General features: G+C 33.3%; 3 protein-coding genes across 4 annotated transcripts; all 3 read right to left on the bottom strand.

The window, feature by feature from the left end:
- Positions 1-426: 426 nt before the first annotated feature.
- On the bottom strand, positions 427-4,701 carry LOC18599106 (Protein phosphatase 2C family protein). Its single transcript, XM_018121631.2, has 4 exons — positions 3,990-4,701; positions 2,393-2,757; positions 936-1,172; positions 427-857 (listed from the first exon to the last, which is right to left on the bottom strand). The coding sequence occupies exons 1-4, from the start codon at positions 4,315-4,317 to the stop codon at positions 621-623; spliced, it is 1,167 nt and encodes a 388-aa protein (XP_017977120.1). The 5' UTR covers positions 4,318-4,701; the 3' UTR covers positions 427-620.
- A 1,461-nt stretch (positions 4,702-6,162) lies between these two features.
- LOC18599105 (uncharacterized) lies at positions 6,163-7,867 on the bottom strand. Its single transcript, XM_007028929.3, has 2 exons — positions 7,435-7,867; positions 6,163-6,412 (listed from the first exon to the last, which is right to left on the bottom strand). The coding sequence occupies exons 1-2, from the start codon at positions 7,807-7,809 to the stop codon at positions 6,323-6,325; spliced, it is 465 nt and encodes a 154-aa protein (XP_007028991.1). The 5' UTR covers positions 7,810-7,867; the 3' UTR covers positions 6,163-6,322.
- A 2,048-nt stretch (positions 7,868-9,915) lies between these two features.
- POLD2 (DNA polymerase delta small subunit) lies at positions 9,916-16,580 on the bottom strand. 2 transcript variants are annotated; one of them, XM_007028926.3, is made up of 14 exons: positions 16,414-16,580; positions 16,132-16,261; positions 15,234-15,340; positions 14,987-15,113; positions 14,460-14,567; positions 13,545-13,660; positions 13,358-13,441; positions 12,439-12,507; positions 12,265-12,336; positions 12,101-12,192; positions 11,888-12,015; positions 11,268-11,369; positions 11,075-11,142; positions 9,916-10,293 (listed from the first exon to the last, which is right to left on the bottom strand). In XM_007028926.3, exons 1-14 carry the CDS (start codon positions 16,477-16,479, stop codon positions 10,234-10,236), a joined length of 1,329 nt encoding a protein of 442 aa, XP_007028988.3. In that variant the 5' UTR covers positions 16,480-16,580; the 3' UTR covers positions 9,916-10,233. The 2 variants fall into 2 exon arrangements, with proteins under 2 accessions (XP_007028988.3, XP_088662865.1); XM_088806739.1 differs by lacking the exon at positions 16,132-16,261 and having other exon boundaries at positions 16,414-16,564.
- Positions 16,581-19,449: the final 2,869 nt, after the last annotated feature.

Below are 19,449 nucleotides of genomic sequence, written 5' to 3'. Positions count from 1 at the left end.
TTATCCCACCTTATGAGTCTCATCCCCTTATATTAAAATTTAAATCCGTAATTATATCTAATCTTATAAATCTTAAATCCATTTATCTCAAATTATGGAAAACAAGCACTCGTTTATCAACATGGTTCAGGAATCATGAACATGCTGAGACGCCTTCAAGAAAAGGTTTTACTGCTAATTGCTTAACCAACTTCATACAAAAACAATTAATCTAATTTTTGTCTTTTGAGAAGCAGCATTCTATTGAATCGAAGCACATGAATTGGACATGTTGAATATATACAACTTCATCATCTGGAACAAGACGAGGGGTGGAAAAAGGCCCATAGAAACGAGGATGGAAAGGATAAAAAAAGAAGAGAAAATGTAGTATTCTCTTATCAGGGTTATCATCATAAGTTGCATTTCAAAATATAACAATGAAAATCAGCTCAAACGTTTTCCAAGACTTGGTTGATAATGGGAGGAGAAAGAAAAAGCAAAGCCGAGAAACTGTTGGAAAAAAGAAAAAGACAGTACGATTCATACAGAAACTTGCTGAACTTCACCATAACCCCACTGATTATTTTTCATCACAAGGTATTAATTCAGATGATAGACCATGGATTTTACAGCAATCCTTAAAGAATGTTAAAGTTTGATGGTCCAGTGGTGTCGACGAACCCACGAACAGACTGCTCTGGCACAGACATCTTTGCACCCAGCGACTCATGGTCTATAAAGATGACAACAACTGTAATATCATCATGGAAAAACCGCCTAATCCCTTTATCAACCTTCTTAAGATCATCATATCTCATCTCCCTTTTCCTAGCTGCCTCGTTTAAAGCTGTTTTAATAAGCCTCTTGGCAATTCCCTAACATTTTTGGAGAGAGAGTGAAAAAGAGAATTTAAGTTCAATGGCAAAGGAAGATGCACTCAAAATGATACTTACTGCTCGTGGATAGTTATACACAATCTCGACAGCCTGCTGATTTGTCAAATGTTCCCAAAGTCCATCAGATGCAAAAATTAGAAACTTATCACTAGGTTGTAAAACCCTGGTGCACATGGATGGTTCTGCTGTTAGCACAGGTCGACGAATGGGTTCAGAGAGGTGAAATCGTGGGAAAGAAGGATCAAGAGAAAACTCTGGTCGCTTCAAGTATGCATCTCCGATAGATCTGGATACCTGTTTCCATTTCATAGGCAAAAACAAATGAACATAGATAAGTCAAAACACAAGCAGATTGTATTTCAAGGAAACCAACATCAAATTGATCACTGAATCAAGTTAAAGAAACATCATAGATTTTGACGATAAATGTTCATATTAAGAACCAACTACGGAGCCCAGCTTGCTGAATATACTTATCATAGTGTACCAATAAAAGCAATGAATTCATCAAGAAAAGTTAAAAGTATTTCCTAAATTGATCCTCTTACACCCTTTCCATTACAAAGATAGTTCTAGCCATCGCATATATAGCTGCGAGCAACTCAAACTAAGGAAAGCTGCCATAGTTTTCTAGAAAGCCTCAAGAGATCTGGATAAGGAAAAAGCCAAATGGTGAATCTTAAAAGGACATATTTCTAGAGGTATAGATAACTATGTATAGTTTAGAACTTCAGTTATGACCAGCAAATGAAATTTGCTAGGGCTGCCTTCATATCAATATTGCACAACCAACAACTAAAGATTTTGAGGTGGTTTCTGCTACCGTATAATGTGCTTCTTGACATTCCAATTATGTATTATTAACTTATTGACATTACTACACCTTTATTATGAAAATGTGCTATATCTGAAGCTGAAAAAAGATCATAAAATAAGAAAAGAATAAGGTAATCCTAAAACAGATACAAATACCATGAAACGACATGCTACAAAGACCTATGAGTGATGTGCATATGGCACCAATAAGCCCATGAATCAATTAAGCTTAACAGAGAGAGAGAAAGACATTGACTGAATGACAGAAAGAGTAATCCCAACAATGAAGTCTGATGACAGGGATTTCATATGCAACGGAAGGAGATTATAAAAATGGTAAAAGGCTTCTCCTGCAAACTAGCCTGTTTGAACATGAAATTTCAATTAATAATCTAATATTAGATGATTCCACAGCCATTGTACCACAGCATTCATCCCCTGATAATCACATAATAGAAAACTAAACACAGCTAGCTTGAATTGATTCACTCAGGGGTGTAACTATCCCAAACAATCTTAGAAACATATGCAAGGAAATTGTGCTCCATTATTGCTTATGAAAAGAGATTCAGTTAAAAAAAAAAAAAAGTGAGCCATTCTTTTTGTGTGTCCTGTTTGTGGTCCCCCTATGTAACAACACACATACATCATAGCATAAAACATGGAGAGCAGATGACACAGAACAAATGAGATCATACCTGAATGATTCCTTTAATACGCCATACTCCATGCTTCATAACAACAATATGAGAATCATCTGGATGCAATGACCTGAGTTCCTGTCTGACCTCCTCTATACTAGCATTATGATCTCTAGTCAACTGCTCAGCAACTATCTTATTTGATCTACCCAAATAACCAATTACAGCTCGAGAATCACCCAAATTAGCAATGTATAATGTTCCCCTCCATATAACTCCAACCAGACAACAAGATCCAATTGCTGCAATTAATGGTTTTATTCCACATGTCCTACGTACAAGAGTAAGAAACCCATCTTCAGTTGCGGAAAAAGCGCTTCTAAGAATATCTTCAGAAATGGTTCCATTTGCTCGAGCAAGCCCTGTTAAGTGATATGTAAGATGCGTTCTAGAAAGAATTACTAAAAGGCATTGGAAAAGACACAAGAGAGTGATCTCAAGAAATGCATCTGATACAAACTAAACAGTTTATGTATTTTGAAGGAAGAACACAATCATCTCTGTTAAAGCTTACACGAACATCTTCCTTATTGTAAGCCTGCTTGACTGTAAAGAGAATTTGCAACTATAGAGCCATGGCATATGAAATGTAAATTTATTCAGCATATAGTCATATATCATTCTTCTCTTTGCTTATCATACAGATATATGTTCTACTCTTTGGATTTAGGAATCATCACAGGATATTCGAAAAAGTTGCTATTCCTCTCACTTTGTAATAATCCGATGTCTAGTCCCAAGTATATCCCAATGAATGAAAATTTGACAGCCTTAACTTTGTTAAGCGAATGTTGAGTTTCCAAAGTCAACTGTAATTTACTTTCTTTGTTAACAACTAGACATTATATTTAAGCCATATTAGTTATAAAATTAAAAATAAAATTTTCATTTACTAAAGTCAGAATTCCAAAAAGAAATCCAACTCAGTGTGACATCACATCATTTTTGCAGTAAGCTCCAAGAAAATAGACAAACAGACAAATACAAATTCAAATAAGGTTGCTATAAACCAGCATCAATCATAGCCTACTGCAGTGAAAAAACTAATGCGGAAACCAACAAAAACTACATTCAAACAAACATGGAAAAGGACATAAATAAATCGAAGCAAAGAATTTTTCAAGATGGCTAAAGATACAATCAAGTTGTGCATATTAAAAGAAAGTTAGCAAAAATTAAGAGTGACGAAACACTTAAAAAGAAAAAAGAAAAAAAAAAGACAAACCACAAAAATTCCACACATCAAACTTACAAAATTCATAACATTACCAACATATGTACAAAAAAAACTACCACAGAGACATAACACCGAGTATATATACCTAAGAGCTCAGCTCATTACCCAAAAATTCATCCATAAAACACATACTTAGCACAAATCAACAAAACCAACAAAAAAAAAGCAACAAAAATAAACCCCCAATTAAGAAAACAAAAGGAAAAAGAAGAAACAAAAGAAAAAAAAAAGCATCCACTCATCAAGAATTCCTAAATAACTCAACCAATTATCCACTAAAACAGAAAGCATTCATACAAAGAAAAAACAAAAATAAAGAAAATAGCCAATTTTTAAAAGATTAAAAAGGGAATTTACTAATTAGATTTTGAAAGAGATGATCAGAGATAAAGCGAGAAGCATCAGGGCCACCGTGTCCATCATAGACACCAACAAAAGTAGCATCTTTTCCGGTCTCGACTTGACTATGATCTTCAATGATTTCATTGGCTTGAACAACAGCAAAGGAGAAATCACCATAAGAGTGTTTTTCAAGGTCTCTACACCAAAGAAGTGAATCACGTAAAGAAGAAGAATCTTCTTCAACCTCGTCATTATTACTATTATTATTATCCTTGTTCATACGGGCATATCGACTCACTGGTCTCCAACAAGCGAGAGCTATCCTTGCCAACCATGAAAACATCCCTCATTTCCCTTAAAAACAATACCCTTTATTGAACCTTTCACTTTGAAAGAAAAAAAATTGGGCTTTTAAGGTTTAGCTAGTAAAAATTTTGGAGAACCCCACCAAGTTCTTTAATCTAAGGAAGTGAATTTCGGTTTGGGTTTTTTGGAAAAGTTAAGAAAGTTGAAGTCTTTGAAGGTAGTAGTTAGAGTTGATGGATTAAAGAAGAAGAAAGAAGAAGAAATGTGAAGAAAGAGAAGAAAAGATGAAGAATTTGCTGGATCAGAGAGACAGAGAGAAAAGTGGGGGGCGTTTTAGAGAGAAGAGTTGCAGAGAGAGAAAGTGGATTTTTTTCAGGAAGTGTTTTTTTTTTGTAAAGGAAAAGAAAAGTTGACGAAGCCTATGAGCTAATAGCAATGCTTTTGTTTCTTCTTTTTTTTTTTTTAATTTTCTTTTGCTTTTTCAGAAACAGAAAGAAGAAAAGGGCCAACCTTTTCTTTTTCTTTCTTTCCTAATTTTATGCGTAGAGTGAAAATTACGATGATGCCATTAATTTGAAGATTAGATGCTGACCCCGGATCTGGGACCCCTCTTTATTTCTTTCTTTTGCTGTTTTAATAATGAAAGGAAAATCAGTTTAGATATTCAAATCTGCTTATTCTCGAATAATTGGGAAACTGAGCTTAAAACCCCAACTCAGCCAAGTTGATGCTTCTGTTGTGAGTCAGCTCACTTAAACAGAAGAACAACTCAAAGTCTGAAGCCTTCTCTCTTGTTTATATTATTTCTCTTTTGGGAGAGCTTTATCCTCCTTTATGGATCTTTAGAGTGGCCTCCAGCGCGCCGCTTCTGGTTCCAAGCAAAGGGAAAAAGGTCACAAAAAGGAAGGCATGTACATTGGAGAAAACATTTGTTATGTTCAGTAGTTACAAGTCGAAACAATCTGAATAAAAGATATTGAAGGAAGACGCGTGTAGATGAGTAGGTGGGTTCCAACAGCTACAAGTTGTTTTTGCAAAGACTGAGCCCTGAGAGGGAGGAAATGGGATGTTGTTGTGTGGTAGAGTTATGTTCTTTTCCAAAACTAAAAAGGCCTCAATATCATGTGACATCGTGGCATGTGAAACTGAGGCTTTCTTTTCTTTTTGTGCGCGTGTGTGTGTGTGTGTCACAAGCCTGTCAATGTGTTTTAGCTTACCTATAAAACCATTCCAATCTTAATCTCTAAGGCCACCAATCAATCATAAAGTTCTGCAATAAATTATAGATATTGCAGTTTTTCCAGCATCAGCATTTGATTGACCCCGCCACCACATTCAATCAGACGGTGGTGATTTCTGCAGGTTTTGTCAATATCAAATGAACAGATACAAAAGGGAGGTGTTCAAATTTCAAAATGTCCCCAATGAAAGGAACTTCCAAAATCTTGGTGTTGTGCTGGCTCTCTCAAGGTGAAAATACTGCTGAAGTTCTTCTCCTTTGATGTGATGGCTTGGAACTTCAGCAGCAACAGACACATCTTATCTTGTAAATTATGCAACTTATCTCATCTCTTTCTGCATTGAAGTTGGAGCAATGTGTGTTTATATGTAAATTCCAGGGTCATGAAAACTAGCTCAGAATCAAAACAGATCGATCATCTTTTTCTTCTCCAGTTCATTGTTGAGCTCAATTACCTACACAGCCTTATGCCACCAAAAAGAGGGGCCAGCTTAGTTAACAAGTCTTGCATTTGAACATGTCACTTCTTTTAATTCTGTGTAAAATGCATGAAATGTTTCTTATATTTAAGCTTGTAACCTTTATCACATATTTATTTATTTATACATACATTTTACACTCAAAAGTATTCCATGAGTGAGATTGAATTGAAATTGATCATTCTTTATTTTGCTGATAACCAAAAAAATATAAATGAATAGGAAGTAACAATAGTACATATACAAATTGCTGAGCCTTTCTCCCCCAAGTCTTACAAGGCCTAAAATTGAATTCCCATTTCCTAGCTAGTCATCAGCTCTACTTAGACAACATCATTAACCAGACGCCTGTGCCTGTTATAGTGTTTCTCCATGAAAACCTTTGAAGCTCCCTCTATAGTTTTACGCCATGTCTGCATTAAAAAAAAGCCAAAAGTATAACGAAGAAGAAGAGAAAACAGAAAAAACCAACCCAAGAAGCTACATTTCCTTCCCAGAAGAGACGAGCTTGAAAATGTTTGGTATCTAATTAATAATTAGGTTTTGTTTTAAAACAAGGACAAAATATGAACCACATTCTTCTTATCTTATCTTATAAAATTAAAAAGGGTTTTTAGTGACTATAATTCATTACATTATTAAGTGTGTATCAAGATATTTTAATCATATTGGTGAAGTAAGGGCAGAGCTAGCCAGTTTTTATTGAAAAGTTAAAAATGAAAAAATATATATATATATATAATATAAATAATTAAATACGATATATAATATTAATAATTTTTTTATATTATCAGTATTGTTTAAAGACTAAATACTTAGAAATAATTTTTTTAAACTAAATATAAAACATAAATCATATAAAAAATATATTATATAATTAAGATTAATAAAAAAATAATATATTGGTGAAATTTTTTAAAATAATTGAGAACACATCATAAATTCGTGGTCCATTAAAATATATATAACATATTGTATTAATAATTTGATAAAAAATTATTTTGAGGTTTATTAAAAAAAATATATATATATATATATTTAAAATTCGTGGTCCCGCATTCACAAGGGACGCTCCGCCCCTGGTGTGAAGTCAATTATTTCAATTTGATTAGCACAAGAAATAGTTTATTATCAACTTACCAAATTGGAGATGAAAGATTTTGGTTTGGGTCATTTTCTTGTCCCCTTCTCTATTGAAAATGATGGGCATAATCATATCTATGTCCAATTGTCTAAGAGTAGCGATTAGGTAATGATGTAATATTAAATTATCATGATTTTGTTATTAATCTCTCACCTCTTCATTTTTTCTGTGTCACCTCTAAATTTTGAGATTGATTTTTATTTTTAAAGAAATTAATATATAATTAATATGCATTTCCTTAATCTTTTAACTTCCTCGTGCAAGAAAATAACAAAGCCTTTTAACTCTTACCTTCTCAATGGTGCCAAACAGGGACCTGTTCCTGATTTCCCTAGCTCTTATCTGCGACCTCCCAATCCCAAGTTGCCTCAGCAATGCCGACCGCCGCGTCACCGCCGGGGGGAGAAGCCATTTCCTCTCAGCCAAGCTTGTGCTTCCATTGCCTGAAGGACTCTCACACTGACTATAATCACCTTCCCTTCTCCTCAACGCGGTACCAGTACTTCTTTTCCGCCGTTTGACCACCACCCTTAACTCCTTCCTAGCTGGACCCTTGTCATCGTCGTCACCTTCCAGTTCAGCAAACTTCCTCAGCAGCTCGTCAGATGATTTTTTAGTCACATGTTGAACTTGAACATTACTAGGATTAGCATCGGCAGCTTCCATTGTTAGAGAGAGAGAGAGAGAGAGAGAGTTATTTGGGGTTAAGAGATTTTGGGCCAGAAATGGAGGGGAATATAAATGATGGGGTGGATTTTGTTGGGTTGCGGCCAACACTAGGTGGGAAAATGGGAAAGGACCGTTGGGGTAAGTGAACCATTTGAATAATTAGAAGGGTTGGCAAAATATAGCCGTTACGTTGGGATGAAGGGAGGAAGAATGATGGGATCTTTTTTAGCAGCAGGATGTGAGGCAATGGCATGTGATCTTGATGAAGACAAAACAAGATATATTGCATTACATTGCATGTCATGCTACTTCAAATTTTCCACCTTGGTCGGATCTCCGTGTAAAATGCGCTCTCCCCACGTTGTTTTGCTGACAAAACATTGTGGGTGGCTCAGAAAAATGGGATCTCTTTGAGAAAGTAAAAGGGAGATTCAATGGCTGCGGTTTCATGTGAAGGTTTACTAGGAATACCATACAAAATCATGCAATGGTTAATGTCTTAACGGCTGCTTGGAAGTATTAGTTCATGTTTATTAATAAATTATACGTATCAAATTTAAATAAAATATATATATATATATATTAATTATAATTTTTTTAATTAATATCATTATAACCCGTGATTATAGACAATCGTTAACATTTCTTGATTATGTAAGATAAATACAAATCTTTTTTTTCAAAGGAAACAAAACATTTCTTGATTATGTAAGATAAATACAAATCTTTTTTTTCAAAGGAAACAATTTAAGCATGTGCATGCTTAAAAACAAACAAATGAAATGAATTTGGACTATTCATAGTAAAAGGGATAACTTGTTAAAGATTTGGCGAATAGAAAATCTTGAAATTATAGATAGTATATTTGTTTCAAGATTGGTGTTGAATTAGAACTTTGGGCAATAATTGGATGGTTGAATCAATTCACAACGTTTAGTTGCCTTCTCTTTGAAAAATTATTAAGTAGATCATACCCATCATAGTCCCACCCACTAATAACGTGCCATATTAACTAAACCTCTCGTGTCGGATTGTTCTAATGAATGTGGGTTCGGAAGCAGGGGAAAAACAAGAGAGAAGACGATTTGAATCTAATGGCACATGTTAGCCTGTGAGAGGAAAAGGGGAAAAAGCAGGGGAGAAGAAAAATTGAACCCTAAAGTTTTGCTACTAATTGTGATCTTAATTTGCTACTAAATTTTGACATGATAAGTTGAGTTGACATGACATTTTATTATTGGGTGGGGCTATCGTTGATAGAGTGGGAATGATCTACTTAATACTTTTTTTGTGCCTGTTTAATTACATATAAATAAATGCTTTGAAGGATCACCTTCTACATTTTTTATTTTGTAAAAGGACAAAAAAAAAGGAGATAAATAAACAAAATCTAATTCTTAAAAAGTAGAAAAAAAAAAAAAAGCCCATATGCGTATCCCTTGGAGTTGAAAATCTAAAGAGAGTCCCCTGAAGAACACGTAATAGGGTTTTAGTGCTCAACTGTCAGTGGATTTTAGGTTATGATGGAGAAACAGAAGCCACCCAAAATGGAGAAAGATGAAACTCCTTTGCATCAATATTTCAGCCGACCATTCATTCATTGCAAAAAGGTTCTTTTCCATACGGATCGTATAGCTTTACCGCGCCCTATTAAACGCCAGATCCTCACTTCGCTGACTCTGAGCTCCTTTTCCTAGCTCTTTACATGGATGTCCCCCAGTGAAACACATCTTTCTGGTTTCAGGTGCACTTGTACATCTGTCCCGTCACCATCCTCTCTAAGATGGACATTAAGCAAAGACTTTGAATATCTTTATTTTTTTTTGTTATTCTCCATAAACATGAGGACAGATAATCTCATTTTTCTTTTTCGTATGTTAACACTTCAAAGATAAGAAACTTGTCACAACTCAAATTTGAACTAATCCTAGTTACCTTTCTTAAAAACACTAACGTCTAATGTTCAAATCCCCACTCCCTCCTTGAATTTTACTTCCCCATATGCACCAATTAAGATAAAAAAAACTTGTATTAGCAGTCAAGCTACTGTAACTCTCCTTTCACAAGGCCTAATATTAAGCAAAAGTAGGAAAAAAAAAATGATGTCAGCATGCTGAAGCACCCTGTTCATCATGGTGTTAATATTATCCTATCCATGTCTTTTCCATCAAAATTTATACTTTAAACAGAAGAGACACGGAGGCGGATCATGCACAAAACATCATATTCGGTTTTACTCACCAGTCATGTACTTTAATTAACAAAGGAAAGGGAAGAACAACCATTGTTTTCTTTGTTCGATGTAGGTTGCATCACTGATTTTTTTTCCCATATAAATTGTAATCAATCATGAATAGTTCACAAGTTAGTAAACTTTTAGCAGTTCCACAACACTGACTGGTATTAAAACTCCATACCATTTTATGAGCTGAATTGAGTCCCAAAAGTTAGAGCATGGCATTCGAGATTTCTCATGTTGAGCTGCAACAGAAAAAACATAAATTAGCATGGATGGTTAATGTTACCAGAGAAAGCTTATCATCATGTAAGTGAAAGAAATAAGACATAAGCCTATGTGTCTTTAGACCTGCAAAAAATTCCATAAACTTTCACTTCTCTGGGCAACATCGTTAGAATTACAGTGAAAAGAATTTATTATATTATACACTTTTCCTTTATGCTAACAAATGGAGCATAAATAACACATTGAACTGATAGAGACAGAAAAGTAGCAAAAAAGTCATGAAAGCTTATTATCTGTTCTTTTCTTTGACACAATCCAACTAGTACTTTCCTTTCTTCTCAAGGAGGGGGAGGGGGGTGGAGAATAGGTGGCTATTCAAGTTAAAGTTAAACCCAAGTCATCTCAATCTAGATGCCTGATCAAGAAGAGTCCTAGATGTGTAACAATAACTTTTTATTCACATACATCGGGTGGATGACTATGATGTTTCTTGTCTTTTGAACAGGCTGACATTAACCAAAGCACCTCATGATTTATCATTTATTTAGTGGAGAGGGATGATTTTGGATAAAGGATAGCAAGCACAATTATACTCTTTCTGACTGTATGAAAGTAATAATGCACTATTTGATAGATGGAGGACATCGTTCATCATGTAGGAATGATATAAACCAACATTTCCTCCGTAGTAGCTTAGACCTTAGGTAAGTCTAACACACACATGCATCTCCACAAACTAACACAAACATGCTAACTTGATTTCCAAGTTTAACATCTTTGAAGAAGACAAATGCTTACCACAACAGCAACTCCTGTTTCACAGAATCTAGGAATGCAAATAAGTCTTACTAATTGCCCTTCCGATCCTGCATGAGTTAATTGTAAGTTGAGTTTTATTGGCCAGGTAATGAAAAATAAGGATACTGTTATCTTTTTCCTTCTGCTTGAAAGGTAATTTTGAATTGTTAAGTGCAAGGTTTGGAGTAATTACCTTTTAACAAGCGAGTTTCATACTTTTCCTGATTACCAACAAAGTAAACATGAGGGCAGCTACCAATTAGGAAGGGATCCCGATCAGTGAAAGGATAACATCCTGTCAGATAACAAAAGCAGTAACAATTTACATAAGCTCATGAGGAGGACAAAAATCCACCAGTTTCCTGATTTCTTTACAGAATATGTTGCATCACCACAGGTTAGCAGCTTGTTGGGCAGTAACAGAACCAGAAAATATATTTCAGGTGACAAGCAAAATTAATTATTAAAAAAGCAAATAATCAGGAGAAAAGGTTTTTTAAACTGTTATACCTAAGTTAATTTAGCATGATAAAACAGTTATTTAATTTATTTTAAACTCAAGATCAAACATGTTAATGTTGTATTATTAATCAGTACCAATCTTTCATTATTGAACTGAGGAACCTTATTCCATAAAGTAAGTCCTTTTTCCTTCTTTGAAAATTTCTTTTTCCAATTATTGGGGGACTATATGACTCACTGATGCTGGCCTCTAACAATTTCCAAGTTAACATATACAAATGACTATAATGTATAAAGATGCATATTGCACTAGTTTAAGAATGAAAATATAAGAATATATAAAAGTTTTACCAAGAGTATTAGGTGCTGTTGGGGCAAGATGCCTCCATCTTAATGTCCTTTCCAGAAAGTCAATTTTATCCTTTGCCTCTGAATACTCAGTGAGATCATTTATGTTCTGACCCGATGTTCCAAGAAATCTTGAAAATAAATAAGCACAATGTCAGCAATCAGCATCCATCAAATTTAGGTGAGCACTTACAATAAGATATATTCATGTATTACCTGATGTTATCAAGCTCAAAGCAATGAGGATTGGTACAGGACCTAAAAGTGTTATAAGTTGCTGACCCCGGAAAAAGGCATCTGTTCAAAGGCTGAAGGAGAAGGATATTAGAAATGATACAAAAGCAGTTGTAACGTACACTATCTCAACATATAAAGCAAACCTGCTGAGGCAAAGAAAAATTTGCAGGGTCATTAGATCCAGGCATGATATCCAACGGCAAACTTGCAGCAATCTGAACATAAGTAAAAATTAGTAAGCAACAAGAACAGTATGCGAACTATAAGAAGCTAACCTTAAGTTGCTAAATCATAACAGTGGTGAAAAGGACAAAAACCTGAGTCAACAAAATATCCAGCTCTTTAATTGGCTCAGACAACCTTGACTGGTCCTTAGAAGCTAAATTCTGCCCAAACAACATTGCTCAAGTATCAGGTAGATGCCTTCAGGGCTTTATAAAATATCACCTCTCCACATTTTGGTATTTCATGCAATAATAAAAATAATGATGATTTTTAATTGTCAACATTATATGGAAATACTTCAACAGCAAGACCTTTTGCCAGAAATATTTTGCTAAATAGTTGGGGAAGAGAAAGGCAACATCGTTCAAATATCAGGTAGATGCCTTTTGGATTTTATAAATTATCACCTCTCCACATTTGGTATTTCATGTGATAATAAATAATGATGATCTTTTATTGTCAACATCATATGGAAATACTTCAACAGCAAGACCTTTTGCCAGAAATATTTTGCCAAATAGAAAGTTCAATTCTTTGTTGTTGTTGTGGGGAAGAGAAAGGCAACATCATTCAAATATCAGGTAGATGCCTTCAGGATTTTATAAAATATCAACTCTCCACATTTAAAATTTCATGTGATAATAAGTAATGATGATTTTTTATTGTCAACATCATATGGAAATACTTCAACAGCAAGACCTTTTGCCAGAAATATTTTGCTAAATAGAAAGTTCAATTCTTTGTTGTTGTTGTGGGAAAGAGAAAGGGGGGGATCGATACAGAATTTATGATTATTGTTTAATTAGAGAAGGGGAAAGGGTGTAAGTGCTATAACCATAATCCACAATGAGAGTAGGAGACTATTATTACTGTCAGACTACTCTGACAAGAGATTTTGAAAAGAGGCCAATGATTTAAAAAAGCAAGTAACAAAAAGATAAAAACTTGCAACAGAAAATCTTGACAGGCTTGCCATATTAACAGACTTAGAAAAGAGAGGAAAAATTTCACCTGTCCGTTAAGAAGTCCACGAGAAATTTCAACAGAGTTCCCAGCAATCACAAGATGAACTATGTCTGCTGCAAGGCCTTGCTCCTATTCAATCAAATATTATGAAGTAAGCAAGCAGTAACAGTTCACAAGATATTCAGGACAATGGATTGGAAAAAAAAAAGAATACAACAGAAACTGCAAGAACCTCTTCATCTCCCAAATGTCCTGTTATATGATCAACAAGAAGCTGAAATTGAAGGGGATTAGAAGCGCCGCTCCCAACAGTAAGCCCGGAGACAAAAACAACATACTTATCTTCTCCTGCCCACAGTCAAAATTTGAAAATTTTGAGGCACTGTTTAAAGACACAGAAATGCCAAACTTTCATACACAGTTTAACTATGTATACTGAAAGAAAATTACAAGGCCTTGGGTTCATGAGCCAATTAAGTCCAAATATCCAAGTTAAGAAAAGGTCCAGCCATATGTTATCAAAGCTAATTTTCTTCCTACCAATTTCAATACTCAAACCCATTATTGAGATATAATGGGAGATATCTGACAAAAAAACAACTAGCAGGCGCAATTCATTGTAATCATTTCAAAAAGTACGAGAAAAATCATAACAATGGAAATGAGACAAAACAAGGTACAATTTGTAGGATTACTTTGACATACTTAGGACATGTCATGTCCTGAAAGATCATGGGTAAGAGATACAGAGATTGAGAGAGAAAGAGAGAAGAGAGCTCTGATTCTCAACACTTGATGATGACTGAAAATCACATCATGAATCAGCAGAAGATTTGCAGCTTTCATTGATGAATCATTTCAGGACCAATTTGTCACTCCATTTCCTCACAGTCAGAAAGACTATAACTTTTAATTTATAAATTGTGAATCGATAACCTGTTCTAATAATTTCTCTATTTTAGCACAAACGAAGAAAATCAGTTTTCAGAGCCATGCCTGATTTTCCTAGCAAATTAGATGGTAGTATTAATTTAAACAGGGATAAACACTTTATGCAGACTACTTAACATGAGGAATGACTATGACCAACAAACAAGTGGCAGATTTCTGGTGCAATAAAAATTTTGGAGGGCGGAACATATCATACTTGATTGCAGCGGCCGCTCAATCTGAGGTGGTAGGCCAGCTTCCAGAACATCTTCAACAAAGAAGTCCCCTGCAGTGGTTTCCTTCCCATGCAATGCAATGACAACACCTATCAAATGTATCATGTACGTGCAAAATCAACATGCTTCATAAGAACAATGTTTGAATCCATAAATTTCATTAAGTCTAGCCTTAATTATGCATAGAAGTCTAGGTTCAATCAATGACATGCCTTTCATAGATAGCAGAAGCTTTTATTTAAAAAGAAGAAGAAGAAAAGGAAAGTTCAGGAATGATGAGTTAGTAAAACTGAGTGTCTTCGAGAGGAAAAGGATGGATGAGCCAAATAGTTCAAGCTCTCAACATGCTAATATGATAAAATTCTAGAAGAGTATAATTAATAATATTTGTACACAAGGCTTAGAAGCAATCAATTGCAAGAAATGCGGTCATTTCCAATGAATTAATAAAAATAGGTCGATGCAAATAGAAATTTCTATATTACAGTCAATTGTCAGCAATACTGACCTGTTACATAAACAGAAGGTGAAAGCATAGTGCCACCAAGCTTAACTCTTCCACTCTCATCTTCCAAAAACAAATAATCATCTTGATGCATAAAATTATGAGGTTTTACAAGAGGGGCAGTAGACCTCTGAAAATTACAGCAACAAATTTAGAAGTCAAATAATATTGACTTCCACATCTAAATTTCAACATACAAAATGAAATAAAACCAACACAAATGGATTGCATCCATTAACAACCATAATACCTCCTTAGAGTATTCATCAAGAATGCAAGGTTTGAGTTTCATGTGCTTGTAAAGGGTCCCAACAATGATGCATTCTTTGCCTTCTTCTAGCCCCAAAACTGTACAAACTGAAAAAACACAATCCAAAGAAATAACTTTTAAATCACTGAAACTTGATCAAAGTACTAATTTATTCAAAACGTCAACATTGTGAGGACTGGCTTGGTTCTTAGTGCTTCAAAATTCTACATGAAAAACTAAAACAATGTAGAAAACAGAATCCTAAATACACACAAATGATATTAATAGCAAGCTCGCCGTAAAAATAAGCAATTAAAACCTAGTAAGTTATCAGAATTCAATTTTCCCAAAACACATGCTGTCACCTTGTACAAGCTTTTGAATTGGAAATCCACTATCATCGACTAGCCAGCCACCACAATGCAAGTAATTAAAACATTCCCTTCCAATTCTAATCACCTCAAAACCTCCAAAATGAGTCCATATAATCACCAAGTAAGCTCACAACCAATTAAAACCCAATACCAAAAACTTTTGCCATACTATTGAACTAACATAGGCCTGCCAAAACCTTAAAACCCTATGAAATTGCAAATTACAATATTTATTTAACATAAATAGCAATAAAAACAGCCAAAAGTGACCCACATGAACAATAAAAACAAATTGAACAAATACTTCCAACCAAATAACCTAGCCAAAATTGAGCAAAATAAAAAAAAAAATACCTCACCAAAGCTGGCTACCCAAAAAACTAAATTTATAAAGCAGAGTTCAGCGACCATACGTAATTAAACCCACAAAAAAGAAAAAATAATTTTGACCTCAGAAAAAGAATGCTAAACATTGGAAGCTTTTGATTCTAAAACAAATAAAATAATTGTAAAAGATAGGTTACCAGGGAGATGGGATTTCCAGTTGGGAGCAAGGGAATAAAGCAAAGTTCTCATCATGTGGAGACGAGCAAAGTAAATTTGACTGTATTGTTGGCCTCTGTAAACTTCGTTCTGAATCTCGAAATTCTCATCCTACAACACCCCCACCCCAAAAATAAAATAAAATAAAATAAAAGCGATTAATTCTCTTCAACATGTGATGAGATTTTAGGATATTACAGAAAAAATGGAGCTGAAAAGAATTAAAGGTAGAAAATGGGGCACAAGAAAAGAGAATAACTAACCAACGAGAGGTAAGCAGATTGTTTTCTCTGCAGCTGCGTTTGCGAGTCGACTTCCATGGCTTCCATGGCGGGAAAATTAGAGATGGCGACCGAAATTTTATTGCTTCCCCCCTCAAGGGAGACATTTTATAGATCCCAAGTTATCTTCAGTAAAAATAAATAATTCAGAGTGACACTCTAGCGAGCATGTAGCTCAACTGTTACAGCCCTCACCTTGCCCGTTGGGAGGCGAGGTTCGATGCCTACTAGCTTCATTTTTCTAGTTTACTTTAATTGGATTTTAGATACTATATCAATAAAATAACATTAAAAATATTTTTATTAAATTATAAAAGTGTGACATCAAAATATGCACTTAATTAAATAAAATAAATACATGATTAAATTATATATTTAAAGTATTTTATCATTGTATGGTTGATAAAATCACAATAAATTTTTTAATAAAAAATTACTGTTGATTAATTATTAATCTTGTGACGGTAAAAAAATCTATTTTTTAAAAGTACATAATTTTATTACTAGTCCTCATAGTCAAAATAAATTATGGCTTTTATGAGTACAAAATGAAAATAAAGTATAAAAATTAAAACCTCAAGACATATAGACAAATTAATTGGTGTCCACATTTAAAAAAAAAAAAAAAACGGTGTCCACATACAACCTTGTCTGAATAAATCAAAAAAAATTATTTGACCATCCCACCAACTCTGTCTGCACACCAACCTTATCTCCACAAAACCCTCCCTAAGTCCATGTTTATTTAAATACAGCAAGCAACTTCCTATTTCAACACAAATTCAACAATTTTAAATTATTTGAATATGTTTATAAAACTTAGAGATATAGAACTCTATTTTTTAATTTAAATGAACTTCTCAACCTACCGTTCAACCTCTTAAGCTCTTTCATCTACATTCTTATTTCAAATCGAATTTCATCTCTATTTAAAAATTCTTAAACCATGTCAAACTCTTATCATTGGCCATCTCCATCTTTTTCATATCTCCAGCTTTTACCGCTTCTTCATTAGCATTTTATCTCCACACATTAAAACCAAACCTATTCAAAGATTTGGATCACCACTCTCTTCCCTTTCGATTGCAGCCACCATTTGAATAATAACTTTTTTGAATTCTCAAATGCCAAACCAGTCACGTTACCAACATCTCATGTTATTTCAGTCTCCATCAAGTTAGTATCAGAGATTAGTATGAGAAGAAAGATATTGATCCGAGTCTTGTATAGATTCATCAATAACATCCTTTGCCCATTTATTGCTCCGCAAAACCTTATCTCTCTTACCTCTTTTTAGGTCTTTTGATTATACTTCCCTCCTCCACCTTATCTCCTAATTCAGCGTCACCTTCATAAACGTTACCTCTGATGTGAATTATAACTTGCAATTTATCATCTCTAATTTAGTCCCTTCTTTCTTTTGAAGCTGCAAACAAGTCTACAATCTTTTTACCATAGACATGGTTTTTGTGTTATCATATTCACCTCTTCTAAACTAGATAATCATGTGCTACTCGATGTAAAATCTCTGAAAGAGACCTTGACACTTTCAACTGTTCATACTTTACTCAAAAATTTTAAATTTAAAAAACTAAAATTTAAAGAACTCTTATCCAAATAAGAGCACTCCACAAAATTAAATTTTCTCTCTTCATTACATACCATAATAGCATTATTTCTCAAACATTCCTCATTATTTGGATTCAGACTTTTATCCCAATGATTACTACCCTTCTTTCACAACAGTCCATTCCGACATTCCCTCATTCATTCACACTATTTGAAAAGTCCTTCCTAATGACATTGTTTTCAATACCACTTTCAATAAATGTGCTTAAATTTGAACAATTTTGTCTGAATTCCAATAGTCTTTCTCCATCTTATCCCCCAATCTAAAAATTGAATAAATTTAAAATTTAAATCTCACTATACTCTTGAATCATATTTGAATTTCGAACTTCCTTGCTATAGATATCATTCTAATTGCCACCATTATCACATTTATGTCGAAACCTTCTACCCTCGTAGGACTCTGGCCTCTTCTTCTAGCTCTCGTTTATTTCACACTATTGTTTTCATAATTTTTTTTTTAAAAGAAAGGAATGAAGGTGGAAAATATGTAACATAAAAACAATACACTTAATTAAATAATGTGTTTCAAATATTTACTTCTTTTATATGTGGTAAGCCGATTTTATCTAAAATGATAAGATCCATAAAGATTATTTTCGTGCTTAATTTATTTATTTATTAAGTATAATATTTTAGGTTATGGGGTAAAAATCATCTTTTTAATAAGGAAATAAATCATTTATCATTGAACAAAATGTTTTAGTGCTAATTTCATATTTTGCCTTATGTTCCACTTTATCAATCTAATAAAATAGTACATTCTTGAAAAGTTTATTTGATTGTATCATTAATGATATGGTTAATATTAACAACCAATAAAAATATTAAATTGATGTTAATTACTAATATGTAAATAGCATTCTCAATGATGTTATGATATATTGATATTAGCATATATATCAAATGGATAAATTTTGTCTTAGAGCAATTCGTTGACAAAATTATATTATATTTATTACTTTATACTAAATTAAGATCCTAAAGGCATTAATTGGGCAACAAATATCATATAATGTGGTCCTTAAGCTTTACTTTAATTTATTAAAGAAAAAAAGGAAAATAAGAAAAAAACATAAAAAATTATAATTAAATAAAATAAAAGTGCAGCATAAAAAATACACTTAATAAAATAAAATAAATATATGATTAAATAATATATTTAAAATATTTGAATATTACATAATTGTTAAAATCATATATAAATTTTTAAATAAAAGGATGCATCAATTAACTAAAATTTCATGATAATAATTAAATAAAGGTAAATATTAAAATTAATTTTATTTTTTTATTTTTTTCTAAACAAGCTAATTATTTTATTTGTATATGGTAATGTAATATGCTTATATGTTTATTTAAATAGATTAAAAAATATTTATTTAATAT

Source organism: Theobroma cacao, chromosome 5 (genome assembly GCF_053813885.1).
Source record: "Theobroma cacao isolate CCN51 chromosome 5, ASM5381388v1, whole genome shotgun sequence".
NCBI lineage: Eukaryota > Viridiplantae > Streptophyta > Magnoliopsida > Malvales > Malvaceae > Theobroma > Theobroma cacao.
Note: the sequence above shows the minus strand (reverse complement) of the source record. Positions and strands in the feature narration are given on the sequence as shown.

Bases quoted from the DNA above. Each gene is read 5' to 3' on its own strand.
- LOC18599106 (XM_018121631.2), bottom strand. From the start codon at position 4,317: ATGTTTTCATGGTTGGCAAGGATAGCTCTCGCTTGTTGGAGACCAGTG. The intron at 2,758-3,989 runs GTAAATTCCCTT...ATCACTTAACAG, and splicing joins TCTCTTTCAAAATCTAATTA to GGCTTGCTCGAGCAAATGGA. The intron at 1,173-2,392 runs GTATGATCTCAT...AAATGGAAACAG, and splicing joins GTATTAAAGGAATCATTCAG to GTATCCAGATCTATCGGAGA.
- LOC18599105 (XM_007028929.3), bottom strand. From the start codon at position 7,809: ATGGAAGCTGCCGATGCTAATCCTAGTAATGTTCAAGTTCAACATGTG. The intron at 6,413-7,434 runs GTAAGAGTTAAA...TTTTTAATGCAG, and splicing joins TGTTTGGCACCATTGAGAAG to ACATGGCGTAAAACTATAGA.
- POLD2 (XM_007028926.3), bottom strand. From the start codon at position 16,479: ATGGAAGCCATGGAAGTCGACTCGCAAACGCAGCTGCAGAGAAAACAA. The intron at 14,568-14,986 runs GTCAGTATTGCT...TACATTTGATAG, and splicing joins ACCTTCTGTTTATGTAACAG to GTGTTGTCATTGCATTGCAT. The intron at 10,294-11,074 runs GTAAGCATTTGT...TTTCTGTTGCAG, and splicing joins AAACAGGAGTTGCTGTTGTG to CTCAACATGAGAAATCTCGA.